General features: G+C 45.2%; 1 protein-coding gene and 1 long non-coding RNA gene across 2 annotated transcripts in view; both read right to left on the bottom strand.

The window, feature by feature from the left end:
• Positions 1–5,208, bottom strand: part of LOC115099552 (integumentary mucin B.1-like) — an 80,984-nt gene extending 75,776 nt beyond the window's left edge. The window contains exons 1-4 of the mRNA XM_029617287.1: positions 5,197–5,208; positions 4,364–4,459; positions 4,123–4,270; positions 3,594–3,631 (exon numbers count right to left, since the gene is read on the bottom strand). Of these exons, the coding sequence (XP_029473147.1) occupies positions 3,594–3,631; positions 4,123–4,270; positions 4,364–4,459; positions 5,197–5,208 (294 nt within the window). The remainder of the gene's footprint in view (positions 1–3,593; positions 3,632–4,122; positions 4,271–4,363; positions 4,460–5,196) is intronic.
• An 8,770-nt stretch (positions 5,209–13,978) lies between these two features.
• Positions 13,979–21,552, bottom strand: LOC115099387. The gene is made up of 3 exons (XR_003858763.1): positions 16,851–21,552; positions 14,781–14,903; positions 13,979–14,700 (listed from the first exon to the last, which is right to left on the bottom strand). It is a non-coding gene; the product is annotated as an uncharacterized LOC115099387 (long non-coding RNA).
• Between the last annotated feature and the right edge of the window lie 406 nt (positions 21,553–21,958).

Genomic DNA, 21,958 nt, shown 5'->3' on the forward strand with positions numbered 1-21,958 from the left:
CGCCAACTGGAAAGCCCTGGGGCTTACTGCAACCACTCCCAGCACTTACTGAACCATGGTCAAGCATCTCGACGGACTTTATCATGGACCTGCCTCCTTCTCAGAACAACACGGTGATTTGGATCATCATCGACCATTTTTCGAAGATGGGACACTTTATTCCTCTGCCGGGCCTCCCTTCAGCCCCAGGACTAGCAAAGCTGTTCTTAAAGAATATCTTTCACCTTCATGGACTCCCCAAGGAGATCATCTCCGATCGGGGACCACAGTTTGGAGCCAAGTATTGGCGTTCTCTATGTAAGAAGTTCAATATTTCCTTAAGCTACACATCGGCCTATCATCCACAGGCCAATGGATAAGCTGAAAGGACCAATTGAACCCTGAAGACATTTCTCCGCTCCTATGTAAATGATCAGTAAGGTAATTATTCTGATCTTCTTCCCTGGGCTGAACTGTCTCACAACACGCATGTTGCTGCAGCCACTGATGTTTCCCCATTTTCTGTAGTATTCAGATGGCAGCCCCACCTGCCTCTTCCTGTTCCCTTGACAGTCCTATCTCCAGCGGCTCAATCAATGGCTCACACCATTCATCAGATATGGAACCAAGTAAAAGAGCGTCTTTCCCAAGCCGCTGAACACTCCAAGGGTAACTCTGATATCCATAGATGTCCTGCTCCACTCTTCTGTCCCGGCCAAAAGGTGTGGCTAAGCGCTCGACACATATGACTGAGACTTCCCTCTCAGTGCTTGGCTCCAAAGTATATAGGACCATTTCCTGTAATCCGAAGAGTGGGAGCGGTATCATACCAACTCAGCTACTCGTGACATTTCATGTGTCATTGTTGAAGCCATTGGTCCTCTCCTGGCCTTCGCGCAGAGTTCCCTCTCCTCCACGGGTCTCCGCTGAGCATGACTCCTCCCTCCAGGTAAAAGAGGTCCTTGATGTTCGACGGCGTCAAGGAAATGGGAATACCTCTTAGCCTGGGAGGGTTATGGGGTTGAGGAGAATTTTTGGGAACCTTACCATAATATCCTTGATAAGGAGCTCCTGAAAGCCTTTCATAGGGCTCATCCTGACAAGCCACAGCCACGAAGGAGGAGGCCTAGAAGGGGGGTAATGTTATGCATTGCATCTGCTCCCATCCCATGCAAAGGCCTGCTCACCTTCATGGTTCCACGGCAGGTCCTGAGTCGGCCTCCCTAGTGGCAGCTGCTAGTACTTCCAGGCCCCGGCGTCCTGCGGCGGCGGTCGCCGGGCTTTCTACTGCGAACCAGGCCTCACGCCGGAGCTCGGCGTCTTCGGCACTGCTGGCCATGCTGCTACGCGCGTGAACGCGGACCGCCCGGCCTCTTGTAGGGCCAAGGGCGTGTCTTAGCTCCGTGGCGCGCCCTGATTGATTCTCCATTATAAGGAAGTTCCTGCCTGCACTTCTTTGCCTTGACAATTGGGTCGGGTGCTAGATTGTCTCTGCATTTGTACCTGTTCCTGTCTTGTTCCAATTCTCCTTCCAGGATCCTTCTGTTCCAGTTCTGTTCCTGCTTCCTAGTTCCAGTGTCCTCCTGTTCCTGTTCATCTCTTCATCTCCACAGGTAGTACCTCCAGACTGATTCACTGGTACTGACCTCTGTTTGCTACTTGACCTGTCTGCTTGCCTGTCTTCTGACTCCAGTCCATTCCTCGACCTGCCTGTCTGCTGCCTGCCTTCTGACTCCAGTCCGTTCCTTGACTTGCCTGCCTGCCGCCTGCCTTCTGACTCCAGCCTGCTACTCGACTCGCCTGCCTAATGCCTGCCTCCTGACCTCAGCCTGCCTGTGACCTCGCCTGACCTCTGGTACCTGACCTTAGCTTTGTTGACCATTCCACGGACTGACTCCTAGACTCTGACCTCTGCCTGCTTGACCACATCTCCAGATTCTGGCTTTGTTCCTAGCCTTATCATCTCCTACGTAGATCTGGTCCTCCTTGCTCCATCTGACCTCCAGTTTCGAACCTGACCGCGCTATCCTCCTGTCTGTGGGCACGCTGGACTTCCACTCCCCCAGGAGACCCTGCAAGGCCCATCTAAGTCCAAGAGGCCTGGTTCCCTACGGGCTCGTCCTGGGGGGACCTCGGGCTTCCAGTGGTGAAGGTTTCCCTAGCCTCTGTCTCCTTCCTTGCTCCGCCCCCTGGGGGGCAGTTGCCTCCTGGTCCCTCCCAGGAGGTGCATCTCCACTGCCACAGGACAAGGGTCCACCCCCGAGCGCAACAATTACTTTATTAACTTAGGTATCCAGACTTTCTATTCTTTTCACTAAGGGGCGGATTTTCAGAGCCCTGCTCGCGTAAATCCGCCCAAAATCGGGCGGATTTACGCGAGCAGGGCCCTGCGCGCCGGGAAGCCTATTTTACATAGGCCTCCCGGCGCGCGCAGAGCCCCGGGACTCGCGTAAGTCCCGGGGTTCTCCGAGGGGGGCGTGTCGGGGGCGGGCCCGGTCGTCGCGGCGTTTCGGGGGCGTGTCGGCAGCGTTTTGGGGGCGGGTACGGGGGCGTGGCTACGGCCCGGGGCGGTCCGGGGGCGTGGCCGCGCCCTCCGTACCCGCCCCAGGTCGCGGCCCGGCACGCAGGAGGCCCGCTGGCGTGCGGGGATTTACGCCTCCCTCTGGGAGGCGTAAATCCCCCGACAAAGGTAAGGGGGGGTTTAGACAGGGCCGGGCGGGTGGGTTAGGTAGGGGAAGGGAGGGGAAGGTGAGGGGAGGGCAAAGGAAAGTTCCCTCCGAGGCCGCTCCGATTTCGGAGCGGCCTCGGAGGGAATGGGGGTAGGCTGCGCGGCTCGGCGCATGCCGGCTATACAAAATCCATAGCCTTGCACGCGCCGATCCAGGTTTTTAGTAGATACGCGCGGCTCCGGGCGTATCTACTAAAATCCAGCGTACTTTTGTTTGCGCCTGGAGCGCAAACAAAAGTAGGCTATTCGCGCGCCTTTTAAAATCCGCCCCTAAAGGTTTCAAAGATAAGGTAACGTTTTTATTTATTAAAAGTTTCCCAGATAGTCTCTAAGGAAAAGACAGGCGGTCTAACTATAGGCACAAAGTCTGCGTCACAAATTATTGTATCAGAGGAAATATTGGGCTTTACTTGGTGTAACAATTGCCCCTCCATTGCTATCCCATCTGGGTCTCCAACAAAAGTGGTGCCTCCCGCAACTGGTATCGTTGATGTTCCAGGGTTTCCCTCTACTTCCACCAATGGGGGAGTGGTTTCCACAAGAATGGTGGTTAAATAAACAATAAATTAAACTAAACTAAAATCTGGAGTCAGGCAGAAATAGCTAAGCATGAGCAAGCTAAGTAGGCTTTATGAAAGAAATTAGCTGTGGGGGAAATAGCAATTATATAAAAGGTAATAGAAATACTTTAAATGAGATAAAGGCTGGCAAAGACTTTTTTCATTCATAAAAAATATGCATTTCTGTTAGATTGCACTTATGAGTCTGCTAGGTCATGATTGCCCATAGAGCATCCTTCTGTGAGTGCTTAGCAAGGTCTGTCCAGTCCATTCCTATTTTTCACTTACTTTGGAATTAAACATTGGAAGACAGATGCAGAGCATACCTGATAAACAGTGTTGTTATAGAGACATGTTATTGGTTCTGTAAAAAAAGAAAAAAAAATACACAACAATCAGTTTCTGATATCTGTATTTTCAGCATTAAGTACCATTCTGCATCAGCTTATCACAGATAGTGATAAGGATTGGGGAGAAAATAAAAAAAAGACCAGGGATAGGTAATTCCAGTCCTCGAGTGCCACAGACTGGTCTGGTTTTCAGGATATCCACAGTGAATATGCATGAGATATATTTGCATACAGTGCAATGCAAATGTATCTCATGCATATTCTATATGGATATCCTAAAAACCAGTGCATGCAAATGTATCTCATGCATATTCTATATGGATATCCTAAAAACCAGACCTGTTTGTGGCCCTCAAGGACCAGAATTGCATAGCCTTGCAGTAGATATAAGGCACAAAAAGCACCACATACTGTAAACAAGACAGGATATGGTATTGGCAGCAAATTCATTCTGTTTCAGTTACAAGAGTCACTATAAATGAGCTTATAGTTATTTGATACATACCACAGTATCCACAGCAGGAACCATCAGAATTATAGGGTACTGTTCTCTCATTACTATTGCACTGCAGACTTTGGTCACACTGAATAGGTGTGCAGTTTGTACCTGTGAGGCTACAGGTACATTCATTACATCCATTTACAGTCCAAGGCTAAAGATAGAAGAAAATATACAGAGATCAGATCCAGTGGTACTAAAGTAATATATAATTGATCACTCGATAATTCAATAGTAGAATACTTACAGCTGTCTGTTGTCCATTTCCACAGTAGACTGTTAAAATAAAACAATTGATATTTAGTGAGAACAACTTTACAATAATTGTGTAAATGAAATACTCCTAAATATATGTCTATGGCCTGGATTTATCAAAATGCGGTACTTACCGCATGTGATAGCAAAAGGGGTGTGTTTTATGCTAATATAGGATTTATTGCAATTTGTGCTAATTACCTGTGTGAAGAGCTAAGTTAGTGCAAATTGTGATCCCATTTCAGATTCTGTGATAAGTGCCAGACCTGTTGTATTTCCTGCATTCAACCACTGGGAGACCATTTTTGAGAGAAAGAGTGAGAGTGAGAGAGAGAGAGCCTGGCCATAATATCATGGCCCATAGGCAGGTATTTGTATCCCTAGGGTAGGCCCACCTAGTAACTCGAGGTGGGGATTAGGTAAGTGTGTAGGGGGTTAGGGGCCACTTTGACATGCTACGTGACACCTACGAACAGAACAGTGGTCTCTTGTGAAGATTTGCTGGCCTTTGGAGTGAGGAAACTCACTCCAAGATGAGATTTGGGCAATGTTCTCTCAACCTAGCTTGATGGACTCTCTACCTGGGTAACATCAAGCTAGGTTGAGAGAACGTTGCCCAAATCTCATCTTGGAGTGAGTTTACGATATGGTGCTATCGCATGCGGTAAACACGTTTTCGCATGCGTGAAAGGCCTATCGCATGCGAAAACGGGGCTTTTCGCATGCGATAAGCCCTTAACGCATGTGAAAATGCCTTACCACATTTTGAAAAATGACCCCCTATGTATGCTATTAGTAATGGGGCAGAGGATGGCAGAAAAAGACCTCTTGGCTCATCCAGCTTGCCCAGTTATTCGTGTCTATACTTTTTCAGGCCTGATTCTCACTCAGTAAGCGTAGATAATGCACTCACAGAGTACCTCCGGCAGAAACAGTGCAGAACACTGTGATGAGGTACCTCCGGCAGAAACAGTGCAGAACACTGTGATGAGGTACAGCAGGGAATTTAACTTTGGCTGCAATGGCAACAGGACAGGAGCCTTCAGTCTGGTACCGAGACCTGAACTACATACAGTGGAGCAGACAGTGTACAAATGACACCTAAAAACTAGAGTAAGAGCCTGAGTTATAAGCAACAGGTGTGAATTTTATACATAATACATTTTATACATAATATTTTCTGCCTACTCATTTTCTCATTTCAGAAGTGACTTTATTATTAGAATATATAAGGGATTGGGGGAGATAGGGCATAGACAACAAATCCTCTAATCCTAAATTACCTTTCTGCCATTATTTTATTGAAGAGTTATATTATTAGAAAAAATGTGATATTCTTAATTAGATTATGTAGCAACAAAAAAAAACAAGCTGTCTATTTAACAGTGCTGGTATGGTTTTTATACCATGTCTCCAATGCTTTTTATACATATGGCCAGTGTGTTCCATATTCTTTGATCTTAACTATCAAACATTTTTTGACGTAGTTTTCCTCTCTTTTATTATTATTTTTTGACGCATTTTTCGAGTTAACACCTATTCCGTGTACCCATAGATATGCTTTGGTCTAACACCAAGTTGTCTTTTTTAGAATACCTTACAATATGTATGTATACCATTGCTGATCGTTGACTGAAGTGCGTACTTATCAAAAGTTCTTCTGTACAGGTATTCAATTTCATTACATGTGCTGTCATAACCCTTCACCAGTTTGCTTCACATGTGTGTGACCCATTTCAGTATTCATCTTTGTTATCTTTAAGTACCATTGTGATGTCTTCGCACACATATAATCATACATTATTAGATATTTAAATTACATGGTTACACATTCTGTTCTTTATGTACACATATCCATGTATGTTCTTATTATTTTTTATGTGCTTTTTATATTTCTTATATGTGTGTTTAATTTGATTTCAGTAGCCCCTGAGGCAGCTCTATATGAGAGTGAAGCACGGCCAGAGTCAGGCAGGAGTATTTTAAGAATAAAGGTCTTTTTTACATACTGATCTCCTTTTTTCTTTTTTTTGTTACATAGTCTTAATTAGATTATCACATTTTTCTAATAATATAACTCTTCAATAAAATAATGACAGAAAGGTAATTTAGGATTAGGGGAATTGTTGTCTATGTCATGAATTGAGATAAGAAAAAGTATACATGAAATGCTATTGGTCCTTAAGAGGTCCATATTCAAAGAGATTGTCCAGTTAAGACAAACCCTAATGACTCAAATGTCGGATTTTAATAGATACGCACGTAGCCGCGCGTATCCTTTAAAATCCGGGGTCGGCGCGCGCAAGGCTGTGGAAAAGCGGCAGCCTGTGCTCGCCGAGCCGAGCAGCCTGTCTCCATTCCCTTCGAAGCCGCTCTGAATTCAGAGCGGCCTCGGAGGGAACTTTGCTTCCGCCTCCCCCCACCTTCCCCTCCCTTCCCCTACCTAATCCGCCCCCTAACCCTATCTAAACCCCCCTACCTTTATTTGAAGAGTTACGCTTGCGCCGGCTGCGCGATTCCCCGGCCCAGGAGTTCTTTCGGCGGCCTTGACCACGCCCCCGAAATTCCCCCGGGCCGGAACCACGCCTGCGGCCCCGCCCGCAAAATGACGTTCCGCTGCGACATGCCCCCAACACGCCCCCCCAGGAAAGCCCCGGGACTTACGCACGTCCCGGGGCTTGTGCGCGCCGCTGAGCCTACTCAACATAGGCTCGGCGTGTGCAGGGGGAACTTGGGCCAGGTTTTCGGGGGGTATGTGCGTACCCCTTTGAAAATCTGGCCCTCAGTGTCTAAATTTTGTGTGGGAAAATTGTTTGTCAATTTTATTTTGTGTGGGTAGATTGCAGGCCTGAATTCACCCAGACAACTCTGAGTAACTTTAGACCAGATATTTGGCACTAAGCCATGCCAGTTGAGTATCTGATCTAAAGTTATCTAGATAAAGTTGCCTGGTGACTGCTGGCCAAACTTGGCTCTCTAGGAATCTGGTTGTACTATTATTTAAGAATATTAAATATTCTTCCAAAATAAGCCAGATAAGTTTATATATATAAAAATTATATACAGGGACAGGAGTAAAGAATTCAAAACTGTTTATGATAGCTACCACAAAGTAACACAAACCAATAGCAATATTCATGTCAGTTTTAAGAAAGATGGCAACACTAAACTGAATGAAAGCTTGCTGTTAAAGCTTTAAGGTAGCACGCTGTTAAATTTTAATGGGGTTATTTTATAACAGTCCACATAAATTTGCAGGATACTATACACTTAGATGCACCAATTTTCAAAGCAACCATATGCATATAAGGTTGCTTTGAAAATGACCCCACTAAAGCTGCTCACAATGGGCCAGATTTTCAAAAGGTTAATCGTGTAAATCCGGAGGATTTACATGCGCCGGGCCTATTTTAAAAAGGCCCAGGAACGCATGTAAGTCCCGGGGCTTTACAAAAGGGGTGGTCTGGGGGCAGGGCGGTCCGAGGGCAGGGGTGTGGTGGGGGTGTGGCCAGAGGCCTCAGCACTGTCGCTGGGCCGGGGATCACGCCCTGGCCAACTGCCGGCGAGTGCAACTTACTTCAGCCCCGGGGCTGAAGTACGTTTTAAAACAAAAAAAAAGAAGTCATCAAAGGTAGGGGGGAAAGGGTGGGGGGAGGTAAGGGAAGGGAAGGTGGGGTGGGGGAGTAGGAAAGTTCCCTCCGAGGGCGCTCTGATTTCGGAGTGGCCTGGGAGGGAACGGGGGAAGGCAGCGCGGCTTGGAGCGGGCTCGGCATGCGCAAGGTGCACAATTGTGCACCCCCTTGCACGCGCTGACCCCGGATTTTATAACATGTATGCACATGTTATAAAATCGGGCATACATGTGTGCGCGCCGGGTAGCACCTGCACATGTACGCCCACATGCTCCTTTTTAAATCTACCCCAATGTTACCCCAGCTGCTTTGTATGGGGAAAAGGTTTTGGGGAAATTTATGCGTTCACTTTTTGAAACTGACAAGTACGTGCAGCCCCCGAACGTCTTTTCCTGGTGCAATTAAAATTAAACATGTACAGAGTGTATGCGCATAGGGCTGGATTTTAAAAGGGTTACGTGCGTAAATCCAGAAGATTTACGCACGTAACCGGACTTATGCGCGCCGGGCCTATTTTAAAAAGGCCATATTTGCTGCTGTGCCGGGGATTGGGCGCTGGCAGTCGGCTGGCAGGAGCAAAAGGAAAAATAAAGGTCGGGGGAGGGGGAGGGGGGGTTAGAGTAAGGCTGGGGGGGGGAAGGTAGGGGAAGGGGTTGCTTTTCTGTACACCCTCTGACTTAATATCATAGTGATATTAAGTCGGAGGCCCCCCCCCAAAAAAAAACAAATCTGCCCGCTACCCGCGGGTTGGAAAACAGACGCTCAATTTTGCCGGCGTCCGTTTTCTGAACCTGTGGCTGTCAGCAGGTTCGACAACCGGCGCCGGTAAAATTAAGCGTCGGCTGTCAAACCCGCTGACAGCCGCCGCTTCTGCCAATAAGGAGGCGCTAGGGATGCACTAGTGTCCCTACACCTCCTTTTTACAGTGGGCCCTCATTTGCATACAGAATCGCGCACCCAGGAAAGTGGGCGCTCGCCTCGGAGTCCCGGCTCTCCCGCACATTTTACTGAATCGGCCTGAAAGTGTTGGGATCGGAGGGAGAAAGAAGAAGAATGTCAGGGTCATTTCTGGAAGGGGGAAATGTAATGGTATTGGAAGGGGAAGAGAGAGAGAGAGAGAGAGAGTGTGTGTGTGTGTTGTGAGGCGGGGGGGGGGGGGGTGTAGAATAGAGAAAGCTGATATGCATTATTCTGCCCTTATCCCTTGCTCATCAACAGCAATCTCAGGGTGACTACAGCTCACAAGTTCCCAAATAAACCAATTTTTCTGGACAAAGTGCTTTGAAAATTATCCTCTTTGTATATATGTTTTCATTCTACCCTTTTAAAACATCCAATCAGCCATTACAATGAATTTCAAGGGCTTATATAGATGGGGTTAAAGTCATGTCAAAATCTTATGAGTGTTGGCAAGGATGCGCTAGGGTCGCCTCCTTGCTAACGTGACCCCCTAATTTAAACGTGCCCCAGGTGCCCCATTGGGGGCACCTGGGGCACGTTAAGAGAGCAGGCACTGACTGTTCAGCACCCGCTTTCTACGCGACTTTGTTGCATCGGCCCCTATGTGTGGCATGGCTTGAATTAACATTTGTAAATGAAAGCCTGGATAGCACTAAGCAGAGCATAGCGTACCAGACCAAAACAAATATGTCCTTTACTGCCTTAGCCAGGCTCTATGGGCCCAATTTACTAAGCATTTTTTCCACAGACATAAAATGAGAGAAAGCCTTTAGTAAATAACCTCCTAATTAAATAGATTCCGGTGGTTCCGACTTTTTTTTGCATTATAAATTATCTAAATATTTGAAATTTTAATTTAATCAAATATTTTCCTAAAAGATCTTCAAATAAGATAACATAAGGGTTGTTTCTAAATATGGATTTCTTAAAATAAGATACTTGAAATTATCCTTAGTTATTTTGTAAAGGTGATGCAATTTATTTCAAGCTCATCTTCTAGCATTTTAAGATTTTTATCCAATGAATAAATGGACATAAAGGACAAGGAACTCAGCTGGTACTGTTTTCAAGATTAAAATCTTAAAATACAAGTAATCTTGCAGAGATTTTACTTATTTCAAGTAAAGGTTCTGGAATTTAGATATTTTATATAGCAGATAAGTAAGCCCAAGTTTTAAACTATATTGGTCCTATATCCTGGATTAAAAATGTCAGATATCTTAAACTATGTAATATGATTTCTATAAGTTTATTTTATTAGCCGTATGTTCAAAAGAATATCTTGTGCAGTTGACTGGGTCACACATGTGTTGCTGCCATTAGCAGTGAGTTTCTGCTATGTGCCAAATGTTTCCAAATTGAAGCAAGCAAAAATAAGTGTGCCAAGCCAATCCCAAGCACATGAGAAAGGGTGAGTTTTGGAGGCAATCCCATGGATTGGAAGAAGTATGGCACAGTTATCGAAATACACACAGTGGGCATCGGTGTTTTCTAAAAGTAAGAAAAACAGAATACAAGGTTGGTCCTTTAAAACTGCAGCAATTTTGCAGCAACTCATGAATTTGCACAGCAAGGCACAACATTTTGTTTGATTTGAAGAGGGCATATAATGCTTGAAATTAGTGTATATGCTAAGAGTTGTGTATTCATTGGTCAGTTGTTTCATTCATTGTACGCATGTATCTTTAGTACGTGCTTAAATGCCCAATTGCTTGTACAATGGAAAACAAATGCCTGAACTAGATATGCAGGTACCGCAAAAACAAATAAAACAAATGAGCAATGAATGTACAGCCCTACTGGTGGACCTATGTTTGTAATCCTATTGTTTCCTTTATTTTAATTTTTAGGATTCCTTTGATTTTAATGCTGGGCTACAATAAAATATATTTTCTTGAATAAGATATGCTTTTTACTTTGTCATCATTGTTTTATGAATTTATCGGTTGTTTTAGTCATTGTTTGGTTTAAGGTTTTGTTGTTTACTATACATATTTCTATGTTATCTGCTAATTTTGCACAATTCCCAAAATACCGTATAAACTATTTTGATATTAGCTATTAAATACATGATAAAAGATGACTATAAAATTGGAAGAATGGTTTTCAGTTTTGGCAACTGGATTTTCATTTAAAAAGAAAGCAAATCATGTATTTGGGTTAAAGAAATCTTTTGGAAGGGAAGAACTAGCATTCACCAAAAAGGAAAGAGACCTTGGGGATTATCATCTCTGATGACCTCATGGTAGCCATTCAATGTGAAAAAGCAGTTGGGAAACCTAATAGTGTACTTGGGTATATAAGGAGAGCTTTCACTAGTACAAAAAGGGAAATAATATTTCTTTGTGAGTCTCTGGTCGGACCCCCACCCTTCAGTGCTGGGTGGAAGTCTGGAAACTAGACCATCAAAAGGATACTGACAAGATGGAGGTAATTCAAAGCAGGTTCCATCACTATGTTGCATGGCCTGCAGTATTAACCAGATTTAAAGGGAGGGATTCACTAAGACTGAGTGAAGGTAGCATAAAGTTTGCATGTACCTTTTATGCATCAAACTTTACCACCAGATTTTCTAAGTAAACTTATGGGCATAAATTTGCTTTGAAAACTTGTGTGCGAGTGCCTGAGTATGCTCACAGACCCAACCACACAAAGTTACATTTGTGCTATGGAGGGCATAACTTGTGTGGGTGGACTTACATGAATAACTTTTTACCATCAAAATGTACACATGCCAGTCCAAATTCTGATCCATCTGTGCCTCCAGAATGCTTCTTGTCAGTAAGCATAAAAGTACGTGCAAAACCAAGTTACACATGCTTTTTTAATTGAAGTGAATTCCAGGCTACTTTAGTGCTTTCATTTGCATGAAAAAAAATAAATTTTACATATGTAAATGGCTTTGAAAATTCAGCCCTATATGTTTATTAGGGTTATACAGGGAAATAAAATTTGTTTTCGTTTTGCTTTTGGAAGGTTTTTCCTGACGTGCGGGAATCGTATTTTATAATATGTTACGCTTGTTATAAAATCGCTGTATCCATGTGCATGCCGGGAACCACAAGCAATGGTTGCTAGTGTGCTTCTTTGAACATCTACCCCACATGGTGTGTTTGCTCTACAGCAAACATATGTATTTATTGACAATAGCACATGAACTGTATCACCACAGCACATATATCTCACTGTGAAAGCATGTATATTCTGCCACCATATTGCATCTGTTGTGCCACCACAACATGTATACTGTGATGGTACAGTGTACATTCATTGTGAATAAAGCATAAGTTAATTACCTGTAGCAGATGTTCTCTGAGTATAGCAGGATGTAAGTACTTACAAGCAGGTAATGTCATCAAATATAGCCCCATTCAAAAGCTTCAACTTTGCATCTTCTAATCTAGACTCTTCAGAAGCTCTACTCACCACGTGCAGGATTGTCCCTCATCATGGATATTGTGCAGGGACCTTCTCAATTATTTAAATAAACTAAATAAAAGAAGCCAATGCCTAGGAAAGGCAGGTGGATTCTGTAAAGATTTATGTCTGGCTGCCCTCTGAGAATACCTGCTACAGATAAGTAACTTACGAATTCTCTGAGAACAAGCAGGATCTGACTGTCCTCACAGTTGGGGAATCCCTAGCTACAGGTTGCCTTAAATGAAAAAAGGGGATACAAGATGAAGAGCACCAATGATGCAAAAATGTTTCATTTGGCAAATAACCTTTATGCATTTTTTTTCTTTTAGGCAATCTTAAAATAAAAAGAATGGGTGCTTGGGGGGATGGGGTGAAGTTGGATTCTAAACCTCAAATAGACCTTTTAGAACAAATTAAGCTGCTGTCATGTCAGGAGGCCCTGTCTAATAAGTAAAGAGTTGTGATTGTGTGGATTGGTCTCCATGTTGCAGCCTTGCATATCTTTTCCATGGAGGGTAATCTCAGGTGGGTCACTAACGTCACCATGGCTCTAACATTATGAGCCTTGACATGCCCTAAGTCAAGCCTGCCTAGAGATATAGATGGCTCAGACTTATCATGCCAAGACACTTCTATGAGCTCTAGATGGGTTTGATGGCCTCTAGAAGTCACCTTCCTACATGTGGAGCATTCCAAGGTGTTGTGGTGGTGCCCCAGGCACAACATGCATTTGTCATACGGATTTGTAATCAACATAATAAGGTTGCACTAGGGGCAGTTTGAGAAGATGCTGGTCCTCTGTTCAGTAGGGGTGTGCATTCGGATTGACCGCATTAGTAAAACGCAACTCATATTTTTTTTTAACTTAAAAAATTGATTCGACATAAACGATCGGATTTCCCACATATCGAACATAGATATGTTCGATATGTGGGAAATCGCGATTGTTGAGCCAAAATAAAAATATAAACCCCCTCACCCTCCTTAATCCCCCCCCCCGACTTACCACAACTCCCTGGTGATGGAGCGAGGAGTGAGGACGCCATTTCTGCAATCCTCGGCGAGAAGCATGTGACGTCGGCGGCACGTCGAGTGACGCCGGCGTCACGTGATTCCCGGCGAGTTCGCGCCGGACGGCTCCTTCGGCCCAAAAATAACTTTTGGCCAGCTTGGGGGGGTCAAGCTGGCCAAAAGTTCTTTTTGGGCCGAAGGAGCCGTCCGGCGCGAACTCGCCGGGAATCACATGACGCCGCGTCACTCGACGTGCCGCCGACGTCACATGCTTCTCGCCAAGGATTGCAGAAATGACGTCCTCACTCCTCGCTCGATCACCAGGGAGTTGTGGTAAGTCTGGGGAGGGGATTAAGGAGGGTGAGGGGGTTTACATTTTTTTTTTGCACATATGTACATATACCCAACTCATTGGATTTTTTTTATGTCCATATTGGCCGCAAGTGGGACCCCCTTTCGGACATAAGAAATATGAACATAAAATTTTGCTCTGCACATCCCTGCTGTTCAGTGGACATCAGATGAAAAATAGCCAATGCAAAATGGTTCAATATGAAAAACAAATAAAATAGCCTGACCAATGCCAAATGATGTACTGATACTGGTGTTGATGCAACAGTTGAAAAATAAAACTTAGAAAAAGGTAAAAAACAAAACAAAACACCTTACTAAGGCAATAAGAATCAGACAAAAAATGCCCAGACTAGAGGGTCTCATGCATAAAATCATGGAAAGGGAAGTTTCTAGGAGGTGAGAAAAGGTCAGTGAATAGTGACTTTGCTAGTTTCAAAGAAAGCTCAGTTACAAAAAAGTAGAATGCTGGGTGATGACAACAATGATCAACAAGTTGCACCCAGAATAATTACTAAAGCACATATGATTTGTTGTGGAGGAAAAACTTCAGATGCCAATATCTAGGCAATACATGCCTTAGATAACATAAATTAAAGCACCATCATGAGTTAAAAAACTTCTTCAATTAATATTTTTTTTGCTTCTTTTTTATCCTTATTCACTTTTTTTTTTTATTTTTTAATTTTCAACAGAAATTCATGCTTAGATAGCTTGGTAAGTCGCTACTGATATTGTTTAAAAATAGGGTATGCTTTCCATCCAATTGCTACTAATGATGTTCAAAAAATGAAGTGTACTTTCTAATATTCAAAAGATAAGATGCACTGTCTCAAAACTTATCTTTAAGTATTTCACGCCATCAAAATAACATATCCAAATGTTCTATCCGACGCTATCAGCATTTTGCCTGACAAGGTCTGCATCAGGGGTTCCTGCAGCGATTCTTTGCAATCTACAAAACACATTAAAAAAATATCAGTTACAAAGGCTGAAAACATATCAACGATGCTAATAATTGCTATTTCAACTTACCAATATCGTTCCGACATATACACACCAACTTTCATCTGTGTCCCATGACTACACATTCTTGAAATAATAAACATGGCTGAATGGTGTCTTGATGAACTATATATGTTTAATTTGAAAATGCTCCTACCCAATGGAAACAAAAACATTTGATCAAGTAATTCAAAAGATGAAAATAAAGGACAATAAAAAATATCCCAAGCTGTCAAATTAATTTTACTCATACAATTGTTTACTAATGCTTAAATGTGTTTTGAATTCAAAAAAATCTCTCTTAATAAAATATATTTTTGATAAAACATAGGCTCATTGAATGTCTGAGAGCAATCTCAAATCACAAAAAGTGATGATAACCTTCAGTAGGCCAATGTCATTACCTCTACCATGCATACCATCAGTGACTAATATAGACAAGCAAATACATTTGAACTTCTATGCCTAAAGTGGAATCCTTGGATTCCTTGCTGCGATTGTATCTTAAAAATTCAAATTAGTGAGCTCTAAATATATCTTTTCGAGACATAAAAATATTTTTGTTAAGTACTCAATTTCTAGTTTTATAACAAAATCACAAATTTGCATGGTTTATCCCTGAAAGATGAAAAATCAACTAAATGGTCAATAGGCAAAAAGATGATCATTCTAAAAGAGCTGTCCCCATTTTATACTAATATTTAGCCCTTCAGGTTGCAACTTCTTAATTGATATATCCATTTTTGTTCACATTGAATTAAAAGTTTGTCTCAATCTCTCCCCTAGGATGTCTAAAGATGGTATCAATCACAAAAAAATCTGTATTCCGCAAACAAATGTGAAACCTCTACTGAGTGTGCCACCAGTGTTGCTTCTAGATGGGCAAATTTATGTGACATTCTGTATGTAAAGCAATATTTTATGTGTGATGATAAAGTGCAATACAATAAATAAATTGTTAATGTTTATAGACCAATGTACTGAATATGTGCTTGATAAAATTATTAAGTAGAGTCATGTTTACATAGTATACTTGATAAACAAACGGGTTGTATGATTTATTGTGATTCCCTGTTGTATTGGCATGGTGTGATTATAGGGGGATATTTGATTTCTCTCAGAGTTTTGTGCCAGATAAGGCCTGGATTCACTATTCTATTGCAGAATGGTGAATCCAGCGAAAACGGGGGGTGGGGGGTAAAGGGGGGGCAGGCCTGTGAAAGTCGGCAGCCTTTGCACCACCGCGGTGTTTTCGCTGCTGGTTTTCGCAACCAATAATGCCACTGTCAAAGGTGGTGCTATCGGGTGTGCTACTGGTGACAATAACATTATTAACCTTATTGCCGCCAGCAAAGAAACTGCTGAGTCTGCCTCCTCGCCGCCCTGACTCTGCCCCCAGCATGCTATTGCACACAAAAAGGGCCTTTTCACTTGCAATAGAGGCTTATTGCATGCGATAAGCCTTTGAAAATGACCCCCTAAGTTAATTAACTGGCCAGCACTCAATATTGGGCCTATAGATTTTTTATGATATAATTTCCAAACATAATGGGGTAGATTTTTTAAAAAAGCGCGTTCGCGTACTCTCTTTCGCCCTCCCCTCACCTTCCCCTCCCTTCCTCTACCTAACCCACCCCCCCGGCCCTATCTAAACCCCCCCCCCCTTACCTTTGTCCGTAGATTTACGCCTGCGAGAAGCAGACGTAAATCTACGCGCGCCAGCGGGCTGCTGGCGTGCTGTCCTCCGACCCGGGGGCTGGTCCAAAGGCCTGGACCAAGCCCCCGGGCCGGCACCACACCCCCGGTCCCGCCCCCGAAACGCCGCGCCCTGCCCCCGAAACGCCGCGTCATCGGGTCCCGCCCCCGACACACCCCCGACATGCCCCCTTCGACAAACCCCGGGACCTACACGTGTCCCGGGGTTCTGCGCGTGCAGGCGGCCTATGGAAAATAGGCGCGCCGGCGGGCAAGACCCTGCTCGCGTAAATCCGGGCGGATTTACGCGAGCAGGGCTTTTAAAATCTGCCCCAATATGAAGATTTTATTAATGTTCATAAAAAACTGCTCCAATAATACATTATTTCACTAAAATTTTAGTACCTTGATTGTGACACACTGAGCAGGTGGTGATCCCTTGGGCTGTTGTCAAGTTGGCACAACCTATTTTGGAGAAGCACAGAATAGGCCTTGGCAGGTGACAGAAGAGACACCATGGGCAATATTGTCTGCCTAGCCAACCATTTCCTCTTTGGGTTTAGTCCTTGGGTTTTGGCAGCTGGCAGGACTTATAATGTGGGTTGAGTTCTGTTCCGAGGTTGAGGCAGACTGGGAGCAAGGTGAGATGAAGTCCAATCTGGGGTCAAGGTAGGCTTAGGGCAAAGCATAGTCAAGTTCTGGTCCAAGGTTGAGGCAGTCTTAGAGGAAGGTGCGGTCAAGTCCAATCCAGGGTTGAGGTAGCCTGAGTGCAAGGTGAGGTCATATCCAAACTGGACTAGGACCAAGGACAGTAAAGAACACAACAAGATAGGCCTTGGCTGGAAACAGGAACTGGACTGGAAAGGTCAGGACCAGAAGGACTGGACAAAACTAGACAAGGACAAGAGCAGGACTAGGACATGCAACAATAAACAAGAAGGCTAAATCAGGGCACAAAGCTGACTAGGGAAACCTAGAATGTCCGAAGACCACAAGGTAGAACAGGAAGGCCTAGAAGGCCACTGAGCAAGGCAAGAAGACCTGGAAGGCTGTAAAGCAAGACAGGGGAGGCCTGGAAGGCCACAGAGCAAAACAAGGATGCCTGGAAGGCCACAAGGCAAGGCAGGAGGCAGAGATTACCACAAGGCAGGAAAGCACGGCAAGGATGGCCAGGTGGAAAGAGCCAAATTACTCATTAAAGAGGCAATGACAGACTGGACAAGCTGGAGTAAGTAGGGCTGGAGACACCACCTTATGTGATCAACAAGAGGGCAGCTAGAACGGCTGTGAGTGAGGTTCGCTGATAACCTTTGCTGCTGTGGGGGCTGCATAGCAGGCCAGATCATGACAGTTCTCCCCCTTGTAATACCGCTTCCTCCTAGGTCCCATTTGCCATGGTAGCTATGGCCATTAGGTTGGTTGCTCAAGGCAGGAACTTTAGGTGTCTGGCAAGCAGATACTGGGTTTTCTGGGATCACAGGCAATGCAGTCCAGGTCCTGGGGGAAGAGGAGGCCACTAAACTAGAATCTCTTTTAAACTGAGGTACTGGAGCAGAGTCCCTCCTGACCTGAAGAATTAGACTGAAGTCTTTCTGGGACTGAAGTGGTGGATCAGAATCTTTATGACACAGGCATGTTTTATCAGAGTCTCTCTGGTACTGGGTTGCTGGGTCAGTCTCTTGGGTGCCGAGTTGCTTGTCCAGAGTCATTTGGGTGCTTGGTTGCTGGCCCAGAGTCTCTTGGGAGAGGAGTTGTGGGAGCGGGCTCCTCCTGGAGTAGGTCAGTGGACCAGGCTCCTCATGGAGCAAAGTAGATGCACTTGGCTCCTCCTGGAGTGGAGCAGATACAGTGGATTCTTTCTGAAGCAGAACAGATTGACATTGCTCCTCTTGGAGTGGTTCCGCTAGACCAGGGTTCCTCTTGAGAGGACTTGGTAGACCGCAGAACCTCAGAAGTGGATCCATTGCAGGGACTGGCTCATCTGGCTATAGAGATAGAGCAGGAACATATGTAGTCAGTGAAACTATGGGTCCCACCAGTGGCTGAAAGAAGACTGTTGGGGTCATTGCAGAAACTGCAGGCAGAGTGAAGTCAGGGAGGGTCCTGGGAAAAGTTGTTTAGCAATCTGGAGCAGATTCTGAAGAGGTGGACTGGAATTAGCTTCTGAACCTGATTAAATTAAGAGGGATCCTGAGAGGACAGGTATGGGGAAGGCATATACTACCCTCCTTGGAGTCAGAGTTGACCTCATTAAGGTTTTGCTGCAGGCAGCTTAATGAATTTGAGATCCAGAGACTGAACTGAAGTCATCCCTCTGATTCAGTACTCCTGCAGTCTGAAACAGAGGCACTGGAGTAGGATTTCCTTCTTGCAGGTATTTATTTATGATTATTTTGGCTGGTCTTTTCTAACAAAAGGGTTTGCAGTACTAGTGTCTGAGTCACAGAAACTGGTTTTAAAATTTCTGCACAGGGCAGAAGAACAGAGGGAGCACTAGATCTTGAAGCAGAAATTATCTTTACAGGTGCTGGCTTAAAATTGCTTGGATGTGATGTGGTTTTCAGGAGATCTGGTCTGAGAGCTTGCTGAGCATCAGATTTCATGCTGGCAGACACTGGTGGTTGTAGATTGGGGGCAGAAGTACCAGCATTTTTAAACACAGAAACGTCTGTAGCTTGTGGTTTGCCAAGCTCTATTCCTTCATAGGCTTACTGGGCTGGTGCTTGTAGCTGGAACACATTTTAAAGGAGCCAAAGCCAAAAAAAACTATGTGAACTGAGGGTTTGCAAACTGGCATTCTTTACATACCCACATGGCATAGTTAGGGAAATGGCATTTAAAACACTCTGGAAAATTTGGCGGGTTCCAAATTTGGCAACTTGGAAATAGATAAAGAGCAGCATCACTTTTGGCTTTAGGCACTGAGGCAGAGGAACAATCAATATTGCCTGCAACTAGAGTAGGTAAATTCTTCCTGGACTCAGCGGGTGTTGGAACTGTGGACCCTTGGACTGGGACGAGAGTTGGTGCTACCACTGAGGGATGGCCTCCAATGGTCCTCGTTGCTGGAAGGCAGTGCAGTTGAGGACGACCTGGCTGGAGCTTCACCTATACCAGCCCTCGTTCCCCTCAGGTTGAGCCCTTGGGTACCGGGGTTGGCAGGGTTTAGGTGTGGGGTCTCCTCGATGAAGATAGATCCAGCGGCAGGCAGAGGCAGTCAAGAGTCTGGGTTGTGGCTGGCAGCGAAGGTGCAAAACGAAGATCCAAGCTGAAGGTCAGGGGCAGCTAGCAGGTGAGCAGAGACGAGGTACCAGGCCAAGGGTCAAGACGGGCAGCAGATGAGCAGAAACGAGGAAACAAGCTGAAGTCAGAACCAGGAGATCAAGCTGAGGAAGATGACACAGATACCAAGGACAAGGAAAGGCACGGAGTCAGGAGCAACAGGAACAGTCAGGAACACAGGAACTGGAACCACCGGAACAGGAATCAGCAATCAGGAACTGGAATCACAGGAACCAGAAGACAGCAACTAGCCCTCTGAAGACATGGACCTGTTGCCTAGGCAAAGAACTGAGGTCTGAGCCAGGGTTTAAATACCCCTCAGTCCTGACGTCATCATTAGGGGCCAGACCGTGGTTTCCTGCTGCGGCCCCTTTAAGAGGGGTTGAGTCGTGAGCGTGCACACGCGTGCCTAGGAAAGCACCTGCAGCGGGAAGGTTGGCGGCATCCTGGGCCATGTGGAGACCATGCCGGTGGAGACTCGGAGTTGGAGCATGCCGTGCCGGGGAACAGAGAGCTCGTTGAGTGTTGGGGCAGGTAGGGGGGACCAGCCATGGGTTGCCACGGCCTTGAGCCCCAATAGTATCCCCCTTTACGCTCCCTCACAGAAGGACCAGGCTTGTTGGGGTGCATTTGATGGAAATGCTGAAGCAGGGACTTGTCCAAAATGTTTGAAGCCGGCTCCCAGGAGTTCTCCTCCAGATTAAATCCTTCCCAGGATATCAGATACTCCCAACTCCCAACACCTATGATTGCATCTTACATCCAGAATCTGTCCAACTTGATAGACTAGATCTTCTTCAGAGGAGATAACCAGGGTCTCAGGAGGTGCAGACTGGAACATACAGAGTACCAAGGGTTTTAACAAGGACACATGGAAGGGGTTGTGTATCCTTAAGCTGGCAGGCAGGCAGAGATGATAGGAAACTGGCCCCAGCCACACGCTGACAGAAAACGGTCCAATATATTTAGGAGCTAGTCTCATGGAGGGCACTTGAAGGCATATATGGTGTGTGCTTAACCACACCCAATCTCCAGGTCTGAATAGAGGGGCCGGATGATGGTGTTTGTCCATAGTCTGCTTGCAGAATTGGCAGCTCTTTGGAGGTTAGCCTGTGTGGTATTCCACAGAGCATGGAGTTGCTGAGCAGTGAGTTGGGCCTCCGAGGAAGGCACAGCCAGAGGAAGAGGCAGTAGAGGTTTTGCCTGCTTATCGAAGACTACCTGGAATGGGGAAGTCCCTTTGGCAGAGTGAACATACATGTTGTGCGAGAATTCTGCCCAAGGCAATAAAGATGCCCAGTCGTCCTGATGGCTCGTGACAAAAGAACCGATGAAGGTTTTCAGGCTCTTATTGATCTGTTCAGCTTGGCCATTTCCCTGAGGGTGAAAGGCAGAAGTAAAATCTAGTTGTACTCCGAATTTCTTGCATAGAGACCACCAGTATTTTGCCGTGAACTGGGGGCCATGGTCAGATGTGATATGCTGTGGAAGACAGTGGAGGCGGAAGATGTGCCGGGTAAAAAGCTGGGGTAACTCGGGCACTGAGGGCAACTTGGGCAGAGGAATGAAGTTTGCCATCTTGGAGAACCTATCGACCATGACCCAGATTACCTGGTTCCCACTAGACGAGGGCACGTCCACCACAAAGTCTGTGGAGATATGTGTCCAAGGTTCTTGAGGCACTGGGAATGGTTGCATGAGTCCCCATGGCCGACCCGGCAGTGGCTTCCGCTGGGCACAGGTTGGGCAGAAGGTGACATAGGCCCGAATGTCCTGGGACATCTGAGGCCACCAATAGTAGCGAGACAGGAGTTCCAGAGTTCTGGTGTTGATAGGTAGACCCAAGAAACAAAATTATTATTTTATTATCATTTAACAGTTTTTCTATACCGACATTAAAATACACATCATATCGGTTTACATGATAACAAAAGGTGGAAATTACAAAAAACAGGGGGGGGGGGGGAGGTGGAGAACTAAGAGTAACAGGGGGTCGGAATGGGGACCCCAACAAAATAGAGGAGGGAAAGAGAACAAGAGGAACGGTAACATCTAAGTATCTAAGTAACACAGGTTAAAATATATAAATGCTTAAATAAGGTGCAGGGGTGCAAAAATACAAGGGGTGCATGAGTCCAGAGTTAGAATGTACAAAATGTATATGGTAAGATTAAATGTGGAAGTACAAAGATATACAGGGGTGGGGGAGTACAGAGTAGAAATGAAAGACC

The sequence above is a fragment of the Rhinatrema bivittatum genome, chromosome 9, assembly GCF_901001135.1.
Source record: "Rhinatrema bivittatum chromosome 9, aRhiBiv1.1, whole genome shotgun sequence".
Lineage (NCBI taxonomy): Eukaryota > Metazoa > Chordata > Amphibia > Gymnophiona > Rhinatrematidae > Rhinatrema > Rhinatrema bivittatum.